Here is a 15,881-nt window from a genome sequence, read left to right on the forward strand (position 1 = left end):
CATGATGCCTCTCTGTGTTTCTATTTACAGTCTACAGTGTTTGTAGCTATTCTTTGACAGTCTCACCCTTTCTTTAGAGAAAAAAACGAAATGAGAAGATAAAGTTGTAATGAGAGCGCAGCGAAACTTGTCTATGGAAAACCAAAAGGCCCCATCCCTGCCACAGGCCGACAAGAAAGGCAGGTGCAGGTTACACTGACCAAAAAGCAGGTATTGCAAAAAACGTTAGTGAAAATAGTGAAAATTGTGTCAACACCTGCAAAATTCAGGTGTGAAATGGGCCACATGTGAAGATAAGTAAGAAATGACATAAAAAAATCCATCAGCAATTGAAAAATACAGGACTTGCACTTGAAAATGTCTAAAAAAAAAAAACGGCTTCATAAATACCTGCAGAACACACAAGTAGTCAAATGCAACTGAAAAAATGGACTGAAGTTGGCTACGCTTCAGTGAGTATGAGAGTAACCATTGTATGGAAGTAAATAAAAGCCATTAATAGAATCTTAAAATCAAAATCATGAGCTTAGCATCAAACTGTGAAGTTCAACCACTACTGAATGTAGATAATTAAATACCACAGCAAAACAGATCTGAGTTTATTTAGTTTGAATTCCCTCAGTCTGTAAGGAATTCTGTGTGGGGTCAGTTTGAAGTGAATATTAAAGTGTCCAGTATTGAAAAAAATCTGTTGCTCAGGTTCAGTCAGGTGAAGACTGATCTAAAAATGTAACTTCATTTCAGGCACCAAAATTCAGGTTGAAAACTCAAACTTGAACAAACTCACACTCCACTGGATCATGTGACCAACTGATCATTTCCTGATCTTCAAGTTAGAAATTTTCATCTGAATGTCATTTCTAATCAGAGCAACATTTTTTTTAATTGGATGCTTCCTCCCTGAATCTAAAAGAAAATTCCCTTTTTTAAATTGCACCATTTGAAAAAAAAAAAACAAATAGAAATTTCTAGAGGGGAACTTTAACAATATCAATTCAGTCGGATGGTCAAAGCAAAATATTTCAACCTTTTAAATTCAGTGATATTTAAAATTACAATTAAGTATTCAGTTGCTGGACTAATTCAAATGATTACCTCCATCAAGGTTATGTTTTCACCTGTGTCTGTCTGCTTGTTTGTTTGCTTGTTGAATTTTCTGACTTTCCTTACCATTGCGACACTGGGCCCTTTCATCAGTTTCCCAGGGAACAACATTTGGATCTTGATGTAAAAAAAAAAAAAGAAAAATCAGACATCTGGGTCTGGATCTGTTCATTCTAGTTACGGCTTTAATTTGGCTCCACACATCACGTCTGTCTTCAAAATCCCAAATATCAGGGAAGTGAGATTCTAGTAACTGCCTCTGCCTGTCGCCATGTGAATCGTGCAGCAGTTCAAGTGTAATCATTTTTCAGCAGATCTCGCTCTGTAATAGTGAAAACCAGTGGCACACGGTGCTTCTTGAGCCATGCACACAGCATCTGACTGTTCCAGTGTGTTCACACAGAGAGCGGCACCTTCCTCTGAGCTCCATCTTGTGTCTCCGGCTGCTGCTGCTGCTGAGGTTGCATAACGCTCAACAGGAAACACGGGTCACACTGCAGGAGTTAGGACTTGTGAGGCAATCTTTACTGCACATGGATGACACGGCCCAGCGTTGCAGCCCCATCACTAATGTGATCTGACGTGTAGCCAACTAATGGTTGCGCTTACATCTGTCTGCACGGGGTTCTTCATTAATCGTGGGGTGTATGCACTCGCTGCTGGGACCCAGGGAAGTGGATGAAATGACAATTTCATCGAACTGGACACAGACTTTATACCAGTTTCACTGCATTTCATCACTTGCTCTCATTTGGGAGCACAAGCAGTGAGAGGCAGGTTCTTTAATTCACCTGTCATGTCACTGAAACTCACAACTGGGTTTGGGCTTTTTGTTCATCTGACGGCTCGCACACAGGAAATCAATTAAGACTTGTTTAAAGCAGGTGAGAGCGCGGAGGGAAGACGAGCCACCCACGACTCGCGGTTCACTGCTCCCACTCGCCTTCTTATCTGACACCTCGCCCGTGAACAGCTCCCTTTCTGGCTCTGGGCCGAGTCCAGGTTGCCTTGCCTTTGAGAGGAGTTTTAAAATGCCACGACAACATACAGGTAAGTGTTTTATTTACAGGACGACAACATTTGGATATATCCACTTGATTTCTAGCTGCAGTAAAAACATGCTGCAACACAGGCCAACCTGGAGCGCCCACTTCTACTGACATGAACAGGTGTGACCGTTCCTCACTACACAGCATACTGGGATTTTGCTCCATATAATGTCTGTTGGACTCTTAACATGAAACAAAAACAAAACCAAAAAAAAAAAACAAAAACCAAAAAAAAAAAGAGAACCCACATGGACATTTGATGTTTGGTGGCAGAAGAACGTGTCGCCTCCCCTGGAACAGCACAGCAGGTGTCCACTTCAGAAAAAAAGAGGCTCTGGAGAGTGTTCCTCTAAACACAGTTCAAGTATGCACATATGCGAGGCAGAAACCATTCACACGTTACAAACTAAAAGCGACATTTATAGCAGCAAACTGAGAACAGCTTCCAGAGGGGAAACACAAAGAAACTGAGCAAAGTGAGACACTGGGAAGCAAGGATAAGCCTCATTACTATATATCTGCTAGTGAGTAATGTCCCCTGCACATGAAATGTACATTAAAATCTGTGCCCCGAGTCTTTGCAATACAGTAACGGCTGACCCAGTCCCTCAGCTCAGTCCAGCTCTCTTCAGGCAGGTTGACGAGGACTTCTATGACGACATGAACAGTAATACTCTGCCCTTTGAAACATTTTGACTCTTACCTGAACAGCAAAAAAATAAAAATGGATTAAGACACATTCACACATCCACTTCCTGTAGATCTGAACTGCTATAGATCTGAAAACGTGAACGCGAGGATTTGACCACAGAGAAGTCCAGGACGAGCTCACGCTGTAAGTACTTCATGCCAAATCTGTGAGACCAGATGACCATGATCTGGATCGGAAGTGCAAATCAACCCCAGAAATTTCATCTGGAACTATTTTTTTTTCTCTTTTCGTCAAGTCCTGTCAAGGTTACAACATCACTTTGAAGTCAACCCCTGTTGTGTGCTTAGGGGGCTACAAGGGGAAAAATTCAATGAGATGTAACCATTGTTTTGTGCCTCATTTCCACAGATGGCAGAGTTAAACAGGGAGTCCATATGTGACGCAGACACTCGTACCTCCCCTGCACCACACCCACATCTTCTGCTGCCTGCAGGCCACCACCCTCTTAAGCAACAAGGCTGCAACTGTGGCTTCATGTGACACTTCTCAGCCATTTTATACACACTGGTATATTAAGATGTGCGTGTATGTGGAGCTAAGAGAGGTGGGAGTGGTCAGGACATCTAGGAGCTCCTGTAGCTGTTGAAATGTCTCCTCAGAGAGTGATTTAATAAAGTCCATGAACAAATCCACTGGCTTCATCCTTTCTTTTCCTGCTCCAAACAATGTTGTGTCGTTCCCCTGCCTCTCTTTTATCTCTGCCCTTCTCTTTCCATTTCCTTTCTATTTTTCAGTCTTTCATTTTTTTCCTCCCCCTCGTCTCTCACAGTCAAGTTCAAGGACACAACGCTGTACAACATATGTTAAGGGAGTATCCCTCTTCCTCCTCCTCCTCCTCCTCCTCCTCCTCCTCCTCTCTCACTTCCATCTCTCCATTTAATTCTAATTTATCCATTTTGGAACAGCTCAGGTAAAAAAAAACAAAAAATATAACAATCCATGTCCATTATCCTTCAATTCCAACAATCCTGCCTCGGGATTGGCCAGAGGGTGCTGTCAGTCATGTGAAGAGAGCCAGTCAGTAGGTGGGGAGAGATGAGGCGGAGGGCTGCAGGGAGCCAGAGGAGTTTGAGCGTCTCATGTGAGGGAGGAGGTAGGTGTCCGAGCACAGCTGGTGAACGTCGAACCTGTCCTCCTTGCGGTACGCCAGACAGCGCCGGATAAACGCCTGCAGAGCAGAGGAGGACATCTCAGAAAGTCAGCGGCAGGCTGTGTGTGTGTGTGTGTGTGTGTGTGTGTGTGTGTGTGTGTGTGAGACTCTTCATATTTATGGTAGAGAGTAGAGAGAGCCCACTGATGCTTTCTGTGTATTTGGTGGCAAAGACTGAACTTTAAACTTTTTTTTCCCACAGTTACACATCAGAGCTGATTGTGACAGTTGAACATGTGTCAACATGTCACTGGATTGTCACATTTTCTGACATGAATACTTTAATTACAGTGTGAACCTGCGTTTTGATAACGTGACTAAAATTACAACGCGTCTCAACTCATTTATGCTCACTGATGTCTACCGGCACTGGGCCAAAACGAAGATTAATACAATGATATTAGACATTTTGCTTTGATGTTTATACTGAGGTGATGATCATTTAATATCTTAAGTTGTACGAAGCCAAATTGGACAATGTAGCAAATCACTCATCAATGTGAAGAAGAACCTTGATCTTTCAGGTATCCAATTAAAGGATTCCTCACGTGGTTATTTCCTCTATAAATGTTTTTAGTTGAATTTAGAGAATATTTACATGTTATCCATTTTGTCCAATCTGAACTCCTGCTACGACAATGTTTAAGGTAATGAGAAGATTTTTACAGAAGTTATTTACAAAGTTCATCCCTGTTCCAAAGAATTCGCAAAAACTGCTCTCAGGAGTCATTTATGCCAAATGCAATAACTCAGTAAACTCCACAGAGTCATTCACACTGGAATCATGTCTGTTACTGTTGTCTGTGCTGTGCATGCTGCGCTAATTTATTACTGTATTTACTGTTTTGTGAGTGAGTAACAATGATGTGTTTTAACCAGTCTGTGAAGAGATACATTTCAACATCTGTGAACAATAAAGATTATTATTATTATTATTATTATTATTATTATTATTGTTATTATTATTATTTGATCTTATTATTATTATTTCTGGATTAACCAGGAGAGTAGTCACAGAATTCACACATTTTTCAGCATAAACTAAAACTGACATGGTGGCCATTTCCTACTAAGAGTACAGTGTTGGTGTTTGTGTGTTTGTGTGTATGTGTTACCTTGGCCTCCGTGCTGGCCTGTGGTTTAGCAGGGAACTGGACCTCAGTGGCTTTGAGGATGGTGTTTTCCTGGAGAATGTCTTGCTGAGACTGGTTGTGACCAAACGGCTGAAGAAAACAACAGACATTAAATCAGCACAGTCCAGTGTTTTTTCCTTTGCTTCAACTATTGAACCTCTGCAGTTGTTTCATGGACCCTGAAACAGATGTCTATGAAACACACAGCTAATGTCTACAAACCTTTTCCTCCACATTTCAAAGTACTGCCCCTGCAGATTAACGTGAGTGTCCCACACACTCTTTAAATGCATTTGTGTTAATCTTCACTCTCTGCTAACATACAAGTTGTTTGGTTCATTTGCTCTTTTCAGTGGCGTGCGTGGTGTTTCAGTGCTGTACCTTGCGTCCATAGAGGCACTGGAAGAAGATCACTCCCACAGACCAGACGTCGACCTTGTTGGAAATCTTAGGCGGCTCCTTCCCCACCACGAAACACTCTGGAGGGAGATACCTGACAACACATGCACAGAACACTGTCCATGTCAGTCAACGTAATAAAATCCTCCTCTCTGATCTTTCTCTGTTTCTTTCATATCATATCATTTGTAGACAAGCAGAGGTCATTTCTTGAGAATAACCATCATGGTTCACTACCCATTATAACGACAATACAACAATGTTGTTACACTGTGTCAGAGTGAGGGGGGGTTAGTGTGTTTGTGTCTCACCAGTAGGTGCCGGCCCCCTGTGATGTGAGGTCCATCCCATCCACACCATAGTTATCATCGTCCATGATCTTCGACAGGCCAAAGTCTGTGATTTTGATTTCTCCACACGCAGTGCCATCCACCAATAAGATGTTACCTGTTCACCACACAGACCATGAGACTCAGTACAGAGTGTTGGACTCAGAGCAACTGAAGTGAAGTGAACTGACAACAATGTGTGTCTATCCAATTTTAAATTACCTATGTTTCACTAACACTAACACCAAATACAATTCATCTGGGAGCAGAAACTGCTTTTTGGACATATGACCCACCGGGTTTGAGGTCGTAGTGGATGATGGGTGGTTTGATCTCGTTGAGGTAGCGCAGGGCGCTGACAATCTGCATGACAATGGAGCGAGCCTCCTTCTCTGACATCAGCTTGTTTTGTTTCAGGTAGAAGTCCAGGTCGTTTCCCTCACAGAACTCCAGCACTGTACAGAAACTGAGAGCACAGAGGGCGGACACACACACACACACACACACACACACACACACACACACACACACACACACACACACACACACACACACACACACACACACACACACACACACACACACACACACACACACACACACACACACACACAAAGAAGAAAAAGAGCCAATTGAACAACTGAATGCGAACAAGTGGATGTCAACAGTATCTGCACAAGAATATAATAATAAGTAATAAGTAGGACGTTCACAGTATCATTAGTCTGGGAGAGTAACACTGACCACCAGCTTCTGTTAAGTCTTTTCAATAACTACACCTCACTTGCTTCACACTTGAAGCTTACCTTATGTTATTGTATGTTGTTACAAGTGTTACATGAAACATACTGTATTTTAGTGTTGACTGTTTGAAAGAGTGATAGCTCACATTAAAATAATCTCAAAGTGAGAATTGTATTTTACTCAACATGGGATTAGTGTTTGAACTGCTTTAGTCAATAGTTCAGTTTTTGATCCTGAAAAGAACTAAAAGAAAACATGCAGTAAAATTTCCCCTCAACTGTATTCCTGCCACATAGTCTCTCGTGGACTTTGACCTAGTAACCATCATCACCATCGTTGGCTTACACATTATGCCACAGCACCAGGTAAGTGTGCACCCGACAATGTGCTAATATAAATCCCAACAGTGTTTATTTAATATGGAACAGCACTTCTACAGCCCCTCATGCCGTTTATTTAACACCTGATGGTGCTTATGTAACACCTTATGGCGCTAAAACCAGGCGTATTTTGGTGTTCCATACCCTCCTCTGCGACACACACACACACAGAGTGTGTGTTTGTGCCTGAACACGATGAGAGGAAGGGTGGGGCAGTAGGGGACTTTGGAGGTGGGCCCTGGGCTGCCCACCCAATCAGAAGTTTGAAATAGTTACTGGTATTTTTCTGTGCTATTTTTCCATTAGTTGAACGAAAAAAAATATGTCTCCACTTTTGATTGTGTGAGCAAGATGTGCCTTCAGCTACTCCCAGTCTGGCTTTAAATATAACTTCCATTGTCAGAACATGTTGATGCTGATTCATACATTTTTCTGTCACTTGATTTTACAACTGACTCTTTACCAATCTGATAACTCCCCCATGATGTTTGCTCTCACTTGCAGCTCTGACGTAGAAACCTTGAGATTACAACTGGAACACTTTCTGAATATTCATTGTGTAGGGCACACTGCTTCAAACTACAGCAGAGAACTCTTTTAAACCCAGCGCTGTGTAAGAAGCCACCTCAGGACATGTCGACCCAGCAGGGCTGCAGCTGGCAGAGGTCAGAGGTGACTCACGTGTCAGTGTCCAGGGAGAAGTAGTCATACAGTTTGACTATTCTGGGATGGTCCAGCTGCTTGTGTATCCGGTACTCCCTGCATGCATGCCTGGAAGGAAATAGATGTCAACGTAGTGAGTGTGTGTAACTGCAGAAACATGTTGTCGTTGTGCATCTAAAGTTGCCTGTGTGGATGAGACCTACTTGTGGTAGTTCTCCTTCTTCTCCTCTCTCCAGTTCTTGTTGAGTTGGTGGATTTTCACAGCTGCATAGCGCTGCTCAAACAGGTCAAAAGCCTGTGACAAGAAAACAAACACACACACACGTTTGTCTCTGAACATACTTTACACAGGGAGAGAGAGTGAGCACAGGAAACTACTAGTGCAGCACCACAGACATGACATTACCTTGTAGACTTCACTGAAGCCGCCCCTGCCCAGCAAGTGCAGCAGCAGGTACCTCTCGTTCAGAGTAGGATGGTCTTTAAACCTACAGGCAGAGGAACAGAAATGTTTAATATAATCAGGTAACATGAGGAGGAGGTGCTCATCGCTTTGATCTGGGGTGTGATCTGACAAATTAAACGTTGTGTTTGAAACAACCGATTTGGAAAAACAGATGATGACTGTGCTGCTTTTCTGGGTAATTACATCAACAAATTTAAATGACATCAGACAAACGTTCTCCACTGATGAAATGTTCTTTTATTTGAAGTGCATTTAATATCATCAAATGATCGATAATTTACATTAATTACTTCACATTCATTCATCAGACTTGCTGTGTGCTGAGTGGACTTACGCTGAGCTGTCCTCGTTGTTTATCCTCTTCAGCTCTCTGATGTGGAGGTTCCTCACCCGCTCCAACCGCTCCAGCTCTGCTTGAATCTCAGCTTCCTCCTACACACACACACACACACACACACACACACACACACACACACACACACACACACACACACACACACACACACACACACACACACACACACACACACACACACACACACACACACACACACACACACACACACACACACACACACACACACACCATGAGATGCATTACTTTACATTTCAATTCTGTTGCTGTGAAAATATGCATGTGAAGGAATCTCATTTATGGAATTAAACACTTTGTCAACAAATGAGACTCCAGTGCCATTTAAAGCCGAGCGTGGGAGCACGGCTGCACCACTGAAGTTATCTTTTACTGTTTTGAAGAACATTTTGGCCATTTGATGATTTCACTTAATAAACTAAGTGTTATCTAATGCACAGCTGGTAGATTGGTGCGTGGAAAAGTATGCGCACTGTTTACTGGACATGCAACATTTTGGTCATGAACCTGTTGATGAACATGACACTTTGTTTTGCCTGATTTCACTAAATGAAATGTCTTCTGGGCATAATCAGTTCTTAGTGACTGATTAGTTGAAGAGCTAATGTTTGATATTCTTCCTGCTGACCTTCTTCAGATGTCCAAGGCGGAGCTTGAAGATCTCTTCCTGCTCATGATACTCAGCGAGGGTCAGTCTGCAAAATATAGACAAAGTCAGAAAAAACTGACAGAACAAAAATACGAGGAAACGTGGAGCATTGGAAACAGAACAGAAGTCCAACACTTTGTTGCAGGTGAAAGGAAACACAATCCAGACATTGGCCAAACATTATATTCAACCCTATGTTGTACAGTAGTGTAGCTGGATCCACACAGATACTGTGTATCTGATCAAAGTCTTAACACCTCTGGTTTGGATCATCTTTATGTGGCCTCTGCTTTCTATAGAAACAGTTGTGTTAATTAATGGAGGTAACTTGCAATACTGTATGTTAGAGGGCTGTTCTCAGTAAATTGCAGAGAAAATAGAGCCCAAAACAATACATCCTCACATCTCACATCCTCATCTGACAGAGTGTATTTACTTCAGGAAACTCACAGCTGGGGCAAAGAGGGCTTGAGGAAGGGGTCCGAATCGTTGCCGTTGACCACCTTGGTTTTGCGCTGCTTGGGTTCAGAGGTGGAGGCCACCGAGAGGGAGGGGGACGCAGGGTTTGGAGGCTTCCTCTTGGCCAGAAGCTTCCTCTGTCGCTCTATGTCCTCCCTCTGCTGGTTGATACCCTCCTGTTGCCTGTACACAGTCAGACACACAGAAGAAGGGGAGGCAACGGGTCACATGGGGAATACATGTTTTCACAAAGATGCTTTTAAGATTCAGGATCCGTCAGCAACATTTCTAATGCGACGTCCGATGCTAAATAAAAACAACTGGGATTAAACAAGGTGCAGGTGTTTGCATCTCTCACTTGATCAGGTTCTGGAATGCATATCCGTCGGTCCACTGCTCCGTGTAGGACGCTCCGTGTCTGACAGTGGTGAAGTGACCGAGACGGAGGCGATCCTGCATGCTCTTCTCACGACATGACTGCTTCTCCTGGGTGCTCTGTGCAGACAAACACACACACACACAATTAGAAATGATGGAGAGTAGTACTGAAGGTGTCTCAACAGTAGCAGCTGAGGGAGGAGAGACTATTTCTCATTTAATAAACCTAAATTCAAACTTGCAAAATATTCCTGTGGCAATGCTTCACCTCTACATTACATCTACCTTAAACTTCTTCATTTGGCACAAATGAGGCACAATCCAAGCCACAGTAGCTCCAGGTAGATCCATATAGGTGTACTAGGCATGTTTATTTTTTATTACAGAACTGAACGCTCCATAGGCATATTTTGGTGTTCTGTACCCTCCCTCATATTAAAGCCTGTTTAAGCAATCTTTCACACTAAACCCCTTCACCACCACTCTGCTGTTTTGTGCAGCTCAAAATGGAGGCGACTTAAAGAAAACAGGTGGCGAGGGAAGAGATTCAAAGCTCTACAAACCACATGGGAGTTTTTCCCTTCATTAGTCGTGGAGCAGAGCGAAGCTAAAACACCAGAAAACATTGGACTTATTATCAGCGCGGGGTGTCTCTGTTGCTCTATTTCTGCTGCAAGTGTAAATCTGCACTTATTCACCACCTTTGTAGGCAGTGAGCTTCAGTTCTTCTACATGTTGCTAACTGGCTGGGAGAACATTTTTAACTGATGTAATATCTCTGTTGGGCTTATACAGGCTGCAATTGCTGTTAGTTTGTTTCTCTTTCAGGCGTTTTATTGTGAAGGTGGACATGCAGTGGATTCAGAAACACAAACCTTTTCTATGAGCAGTTTCTTGCTCATGGTGATGCATTTGTTGAGCCTCTCCTTGTATTTCTCCAGGAGTTTTTGCTGTTCGTCGATCTGCCTCCGCAGGTCACAGTTAGCCTGTTAAAGAGAGACAGCGGGTGGAGGGTTAACTTCTATAGTTAGAAACATAAATACAACTAAAACTAAGTGACAACCTCTTATATACTTAATCATGAAAACACAGGACACAGACACACAACTCACCCTGAGAAGGTCGTCTATCCGCCCCTCTTTCTTCTCCAGGTCCAGACTCTTGTTGCTCTCCAGAGCAGCAAGTTTTAGCCCCGTCAACTCCGTCTAGGAGAGGCAGACAGAGGTTTTAGAGCCATTAATATACGTGCAATGTAAACTTCAAGTGTGTCAAATGAGCATGTTTTCTGTGTGCATTACATTACCTGGACAAACTTGCTGGAGGAGGCTTTGAGATTGTGTTCCCCAAAGCACAGACTTGTAGGAGAGGAGCTGTTCTGCCGGATCTACAGACAAAGACGTTTTGTTAAACTTCCCAGCAACACCCAGACCAGAGACTCACATCTACCTCATTTGCCAATAACCCATCAGAAATCCCTCTGGATAAGGTTTTCTACTGTTTGTAGAGACACTCACAATTAAGCCCGGGGCAGAGTGTGAGTTCTGTGGAGAGCGGCGAGCCGACGGGAGCCCTCTGACTGGACTGGAACCATTTCCACCCTGAAACTTTGCAGACAAAACAAAGAAAGATGTAAGAATCTGGTTCCAAATGATAAGAGTCAGGCCACACTGGAGTAACACTAGTTGTTGGAATACTCACATCAAAGTAGTCGCTGATCTTGGGCCCACGTGTGGAGGTCTTCCCTGCATAGAAATTCGAACAAAGATTTAACGCAGCCTAGCAGTAATACATGATACATTACACTGATTTTCCACAGGTATTAGTCATACCTTGACTACTCTCTGAATAGGTGTCAGCTTTCCTTTTCCTCCCTCTGGACGATTCAGAGTGCTTCTTCTCTGGGGTCTGTAAATCGATATGAAACAGAGGACGGAAAAAAGAAAATTATAAATCCCTCGTGTTTAAGCTAATAAAGCAGAATTCAGTGGTGTTCAGCAGGAAAGAGCAGCAGGAAGGAGAAGTACATACTGAGTAGGCAGGGGAGCTCCCTCTTTTCAAATCAGAGTTCTAGGAAGAGAAGAGAGGCAGAGGTGGAGGTAGTGGGAGAGACAGAAAGACGAGTGGGCTGCGTACAGAAAAATCTGAGCACTGACAACATGTATGTGTAATACTTAACTTTAGAAATAATAGTCCATTGCAACAAAACTACATCTGCATGTGTTTTACCTCTGACTCCTTGTCGCTAGATGAGCCCAGGCTGCCATAGCTGTGGTTGGAGGACTCATTAGCCAGGCCCTGCACACAGTGAGAATTCAATCAAACACCTGAACACATACAACATGAAAATAGTCAGCGCAGGTGTGTAGTGACCTCATAGTGAAACATAGCCTGAAGGCAGGCCCCTAGTCTGCCACGTCTGATAGGAATCCTGATCTTCAGTTATTAGGTGTGTCACTTGGCCCTTTTCCACCTCATGATTTCCAGGAACCCTGCGTCCCTTTTAAGGAAAACAGGACTTTTGACCTGTTTTTCCACCATAGGAGTTTGGGTTTGGTTTTTAATCCCTTGTGCCCAAAAAGTCCCTGCCCCTGACACAGTTGACTTTCTGATCGTCCACGAACTATCACAGAGGATTTAGTCACTGGAATTAGTCACTTATGGACACAACCCTTGAGACTGCTTCAACTTGTGTACAGCATTCTTACTGCCACAAGCAAGCAAGCGCGCCCTGGCTGTTGTTAGCACGGTATTAAAACTTGCAAATGGAATTTCTAGTCATTGCCTTCAGTTCCTGGGTCAACCGTGTTTGTGTGACGTATTTGAAAAATGAGACTGGAGTTTTTCTGTGCAGCTGTTACCTTAGCACCTCCACTGGTGCTCCCAGTGCTGCCTCCTGTGTTGCCACTGACAGCTCCTGTGAACCTCGCCTCCAGCAGCTCCTGTCTCCTGGGGTCCAGGCTGTGCAGCTCCTCCATGGGGCCTGGCATGAGCAGAGTAAGGTTACAAGCTGAAATTATCACCATTACTAACAAACAGTAGTGAGTAGCAGTACAAGGAAACGGAGCAAAAACAACATTCCTCTGACAAAATTACTCGAAAAGAATAAAAATGAGCTTTATGAGAAGGAGCGGAGGACAGTATCTGGGGGAGGATTAGAGAAAATTTGAGTGATTAGAGGATAAAAATAGAAAAAGGATTTAACTGTAGGTGCAGTAGGTAGCTCTTTAAAAGATGCACTTTCATGCTACGTTGGGAGATACTTTAGATGAGTGACACTGCATTTCTAACTTAGGCAGTAAGGTCGTTCTGCCACCGGGGAGCCAGGAGGGAGAAGAGTGGAGGCCAGGCGTAGCGAGTCCACCAGTCTGTCACCACGGAAATCTTCAACCAGCCCCTCTACGTTCTTATTAGTAAGACTGTCACAATGGCCTCTTTGCACAGTCTTAAACTAGTTTCTGACATTTAGGGGTCTCAGTACCTCAGAAGCCTCGCGGATAGAGCACAATAACATCCGAGATAAGGACAGTGGAAGGAAGTTTTGTCCTAAAGTAAAATCTTTTGACATGGTGCAATGTCAATGAAAAATGGACCAGGGCCTTTCAGTAGCCGTGTGTCTAATTTAAATGCTAAACATGTGCAACAATGTTCCTTACACTGCTGAAACAGGACACAGCTTTTTGTTTTATAGGCCATTTAGGCTTTGCAAAAGCCTAGTTTTACATTTAAATTTCCTCAGTACATAGCCAGATTTACAGATGCCAGAGTGGTAAACATTTACAGCTGTAAATCAGAACAACAACACACATAAAATGGCTCTCATTACATGCAGCAGGCTAACATATACACTGGCTGACTGGGCCCTGTTCTATGACAACCAGTTTCCAGGGAGAGACAGGCACAGGTCCTCTGCTCCCTGCTGGCTACTGCTGCTGCAAGTGTTTGTTTCCTTATTGGACATTTCCTGGCTGTCATCTTTACATAGCTTCTGGCACAGGGGCAAGCCCTAAAAGGCATAATGGACATTATGAAACCCTTGTGCAGTGAAACAGAGAGCATACAAGGCCTTTGCGAGGTTATCTAAGGACAAGGCAGAGACTGGTTTGGGCTAATTAATCTATATTGTTACAGCTTCATATTCCAGGATTATTTTTATTTCCCACTACGTTAGTGTTAATAATCTCAAGTTGAAAATCATTCTTAAACAAGGTCCCCGCCACAGTAATTGCGACGCTGATTTTCGGTTTTAACGACTTGTTAACAACATCGCTGTCTACATGTTTTACACGTATATTATATATACACCTATAACTAACATACGTAGCTGGGAGATTAAAACCAAGTGCTACCACTTATGATCACTGTTTTGTCACATCGTACCCAGCAACTCAGCAATAACATTAGATAACATCTCCACAACATGTAGAAAACAAGGTGGGAAAACAGATGGTTCAAAACTACAAAAAGTCAAATAAAACGGGGCCTACTCCCAAGTTCTTAGTAGCAGGGACATGCATGGCAATGCATTCATGGATGCACGCACTGCTACGTTGTTTAATATCCAACTTGATGCTGCTGAAAGGAGGCGAGTGTTACAAACTGCCACAAAAACACGGCGACGAGTAACAAGAAATCATGAAACCTGACGATCACACAAACAAAACAACAAGCTAACGCCGCCGCTGAGCAAACATGATAGCTTGCTGCTACTTAGACTGGCCATCAACTGAACTGACAGCTGACGTTTGGCTTCCAATTCACGGCATCAGTGAACTTGACATCCATTTTTACTTCAACAAACGCCAGCTGGACACGGCCGAAACGACCCACTTCTCCTGCAAAGAACACACTTTTACAGAGCACAAGAGTCGACACAGGTGCTGGATATACCTTCCTTGCTCTTTGCGGTCGCCGTTATATGTTGTTGAGAAATCGTTGGGGACGAGGAGAGCTGCGACCAAGATGGCGTCGCCTCCAAACTTCCACCACCACTTCCACTGTTACTTTGGACACTCATGAAGCCACTTTACCGCCGAGAGGAGCCAGCGCACACACTGCCGTTTCGCGGAAATCCCAAACTTGCGTCCATCGACACCTGCCGTAGCCAGAAGAGGCCGGTAAACGGGAGTCGGTCCGTTACTGCGTCGCTAGACGTCTCTCATGTTGCGGCCGGAGCGGGTCCAGCGGAGGAGCAGCCTCTTCAGAGCCGCTTCTTCGGAGCCGCGTCCTCACAGCCGCGTCCTCGGAGCCGCGCCGCCGCCGCCGCGGATCAGACGTGCCCTCTGCATGGTGACCGCACCGCGCGCCTGTCAGCATCCAGCTCGCGAGCGGAGCTTTGATTCTGGCAGCGCGAGGCTATCGCGAGGATACCGCGAGGATACCGCGAGGCTGGCGCGCACCGAGCAGCGCGAGGCGTGGGGGGCACGGCGGCGACACGGACTCAGACGCTGATCTGGGATCCGCAGGAGAAGCCCCCGGTTCACCGGGAGGCGCGGCTCGCCTCGACCTGAGAGCAGCCTCCGCTCCTGGAGAAAACAACAAACAGCCCGAAAAAAAATGGCCGAAAGTTCTTGTGTGCTTGAGGAAGAGCAAGGAAAACAGAAACACACACACACAGCCACGCATGGGTGTGTGTGTAGCACTGGTGTGCTATAGTACAAGTGCGCTATACACACACACACACACACACACACACACACATATATGTATATATATATATATATTACATTATATAGTATATGTTCTGTATGTTCACGTATGTCTACTATTATATATATATTGTATCAGACATGTGCACTACTGCATCATATCATGCATGTACAGTAGTGTACAGTATGTGTTCTGTGTGTGACAGAGAGTGTGTATGTGTATGTGTGTGTCTGTATGTGTGTGTGTG

General features: G+C 44.0%; 1 protein-coding gene across 2 annotated transcripts; it reads right to left on the reverse strand.

The window, feature by feature from the left end:
- Positions 1-2,149: 2,149 nt before the first annotated feature.
- Positions 2,150-15,358, reverse strand: LOC139628695 (serine/threonine-protein kinase tousled-like 1-B). Of its 2 annotated transcripts, XM_071490670.1 has the most exons (22): positions 14,876-15,307; positions 12,847-12,968; positions 12,215-12,283; positions 12,017-12,055; positions 11,818-11,893; positions 11,687-11,730; positions 11,503-11,592; positions 11,292-11,372; positions 11,101-11,193; positions 10,864-10,974; positions 9,969-10,105; positions 9,602-9,793; positions 9,131-9,197; positions 8,464-8,561; positions 8,070-8,151; positions 7,867-7,958; positions 7,682-7,771; positions 6,173-6,342; positions 5,859-5,994; positions 5,530-5,641; positions 5,131-5,238; positions 2,150-4,033 (listed from the first exon to the last, which is right to left on the reverse strand). In XM_071490670.1, exons 1-22 carry the CDS (start codon positions 15,000-15,002, stop codon positions 3,884-3,886), a joined length of 2,286 nt encoding a protein of 761 aa, XP_071346771.1. In that variant the 5' UTR covers positions 15,003-15,307; the 3' UTR covers positions 2,150-3,883. The 2 variants fall into 2 exon arrangements, with proteins under 2 accessions (XP_071346771.1, XP_071346772.1); XM_071490671.1 differs by lacking the exon at positions 12,017-12,055 and having other exon boundaries at positions 14,876-15,358.
- Between the last annotated feature and the right edge of the window lie 523 nt (positions 15,359-15,881).

This window comes from Trachinotus anak, unplaced genomic scaffold (genome assembly GCF_046630095.1).
Source record: "Trachinotus anak isolate AG129_WGS33_773 ecotype Australia unplaced genomic scaffold, CSIRO_AGI_Tana_v1 ptg000012l, whole genome shotgun sequence".
NCBI classification, from domain to species: domain Eukaryota; kingdom Metazoa; phylum Chordata; class Actinopteri; order Carangiformes; family Carangidae; genus Trachinotus; species Trachinotus anak.